Here is a 1769-nt window from a genome sequence, read left to right as displayed (position 1 = left end):
CTCTGTTGTTTATATATTTTGGGTTTGTGTATTATATATATATATATATATATAAGTATTATATATAATAATTATATATATTATATGTGTGGTATTGCATCGCTTGTGTTATTTACATTATTATATATTTTTCTTATATTTCTGAGACAGAGGACAGACAGAAATAATCACATTAGTTTTCAGGGTGTGGACCATATTCGATCTTTAATTTTTGACGTGGGAAAAAAAAAAAAAAAAAAAGACAAACCCTTATGTACAAGGAGGACTCGGTCCTCACAGACATCGACAGCACATTAGTAAAAAACAAAGACACGAGAGTTAAGGGTTTGAAGTACTTCTGAACCTTGAAAAAAACAAAACACGGGCGTTATCCAAACTATCGAGATAAATATATTTATAATATTTATATTATATTTACAGAATACCTTTTTTAAATATACAACGTCCGTCATGTATTCTATAAACAAATATGAATGACTTAGGCACACTTTTTGTTTTTTTAAAAAAAATCCTCTCGCTGTTTGACTTGAAACTTTTCACAGAGGAAAAAAAGAAAGAAAAAAAGGCCGTCCGGAGCGGCTGAACTGCTACGGATCTCATTGGCCAACAGTTAAAAGGGGGCGGAGCTTGGGGGTCATAATGTACACAACCATATTTTACAGCAGGACTCAGCAGGGCTCGATCTACACTTTCCACAGATACAGAAACATGACCTCTTGACCCTTGAGTGGGGAAAGGGTTCACTTTTTTGTGTGCGTGTGTTTACTTTGTAAAGTTGGACAGTTCTAGAAGGTTCAGAGACGACAAATAAGAAAGCAGCTACGATATCTACAGAGAATATACAGTACAAGTGAAATATACATGTATGATACGGCCAACTAAACGCACACAGAGGGGTGGAGGGAGGGAGGGAGGGGGGGGGGGGGGAGTCACCCGCCGGTCAGTCTATAAGTCCGACTCGGGCATGTCCGGCATGTCGGCCATCAAGTAACCGATACCGTAACGGCCGTTGGGTGCGGTGTCTGCTTCGGGGCCTCCGCCGCCGGCGCTCTGCTTGCGGTAGATGTTGTTGCCGGGCATCGGCGACGGCGCCTCGCTGGGCGCCTTGCCCTGGATCAGGCTGGTGTCGTCGTCCTCCCCCGGCCGGGCGGTCTCCTTGATGATGCGCCCCTTCTTGTAGGAGACGGTGGAGAGGCCGCCGGTGTTGTCGTCGATGACGTTGAAGTAGCGCAGGAAGAAGACCACGGGCACGGGCAAGATGGCCATCACCACCAGGGAGATGCAGACCGCGATGCCCCACGGGGGGAAGTGCAACGTCTGCTCTTTGGCCTGCGGGGAGAAGAGAAATGTGGGGACACGTGTTGTTGTTGTTGTTATTATTATTTAGGGTTTGAATCACCGTGATAACGGGGTTTACTTAGAAGTGAACGCTGACTTCCAAAAACACGTCACCCCTGCAGCGATCCAGCCCTGCTGATTGGTTCGTTAGACTCCTAATGCAATCAGTCTGCTCACTCAGGTGGGACGAATCGAGGCTGCAGGTGAACCGTAATTACCCCCTCCCCCCCCCCCCCCCCCCCCCCCTCTAGACTCACCTCTTCCTGTATCCAGGCACTGTAGCTGGGCGGCGTCATGGACAGCTGGATGAAGCTGGCGCACAGGAGGACCAGCAGCAGGGTGGGCGTGATGTACTTCCACATGTAGTAGTAGAACCGGTACGGCGTGAAGCCCAGCATGTCCTTCAGGTCTTCAAAGAACCTGAGGAGGAG

At 47.3% G+C, this 1769-nt stretch overlaps 1 protein-coding gene across 1 annotated transcript in view; it reads right to left on the bottom strand.

Moving 5' to 3' along the window:
- Positions 1–185: 185 nt before the first annotated feature.
- slc6a15 (solute carrier family 6 member 15) overlaps positions 186–1769 on the bottom strand; it is a 19509-nt gene continuing 17925 nt past the window's right edge. The window contains exons 11-12 of the mRNA XM_034534591.1: positions 1596–1758; positions 186–1329 (exon numbers count right to left, since the gene is read on the bottom strand). Of these exons, the coding sequence (XP_034390482.1) occupies positions 946–1329; positions 1596–1758 (547 nt within the window). The 3' untranslated portion in view covers positions 186–945. The remainder of the gene's footprint in view (positions 1330–1595; positions 1759–1769) is intronic.

Source organism: Cyclopterus lumpus, chromosome 6, assembly GCF_009769545.1.
Source record: "Cyclopterus lumpus isolate fCycLum1 chromosome 6, fCycLum1.pri, whole genome shotgun sequence".
NCBI lineage: Eukaryota > Metazoa > Chordata > Actinopteri > Perciformes > Cyclopteridae > Cyclopterus > Cyclopterus lumpus.
Note: the sequence above shows the minus strand (reverse complement) of the source record. Positions and strands in the feature narration are given on the sequence as shown.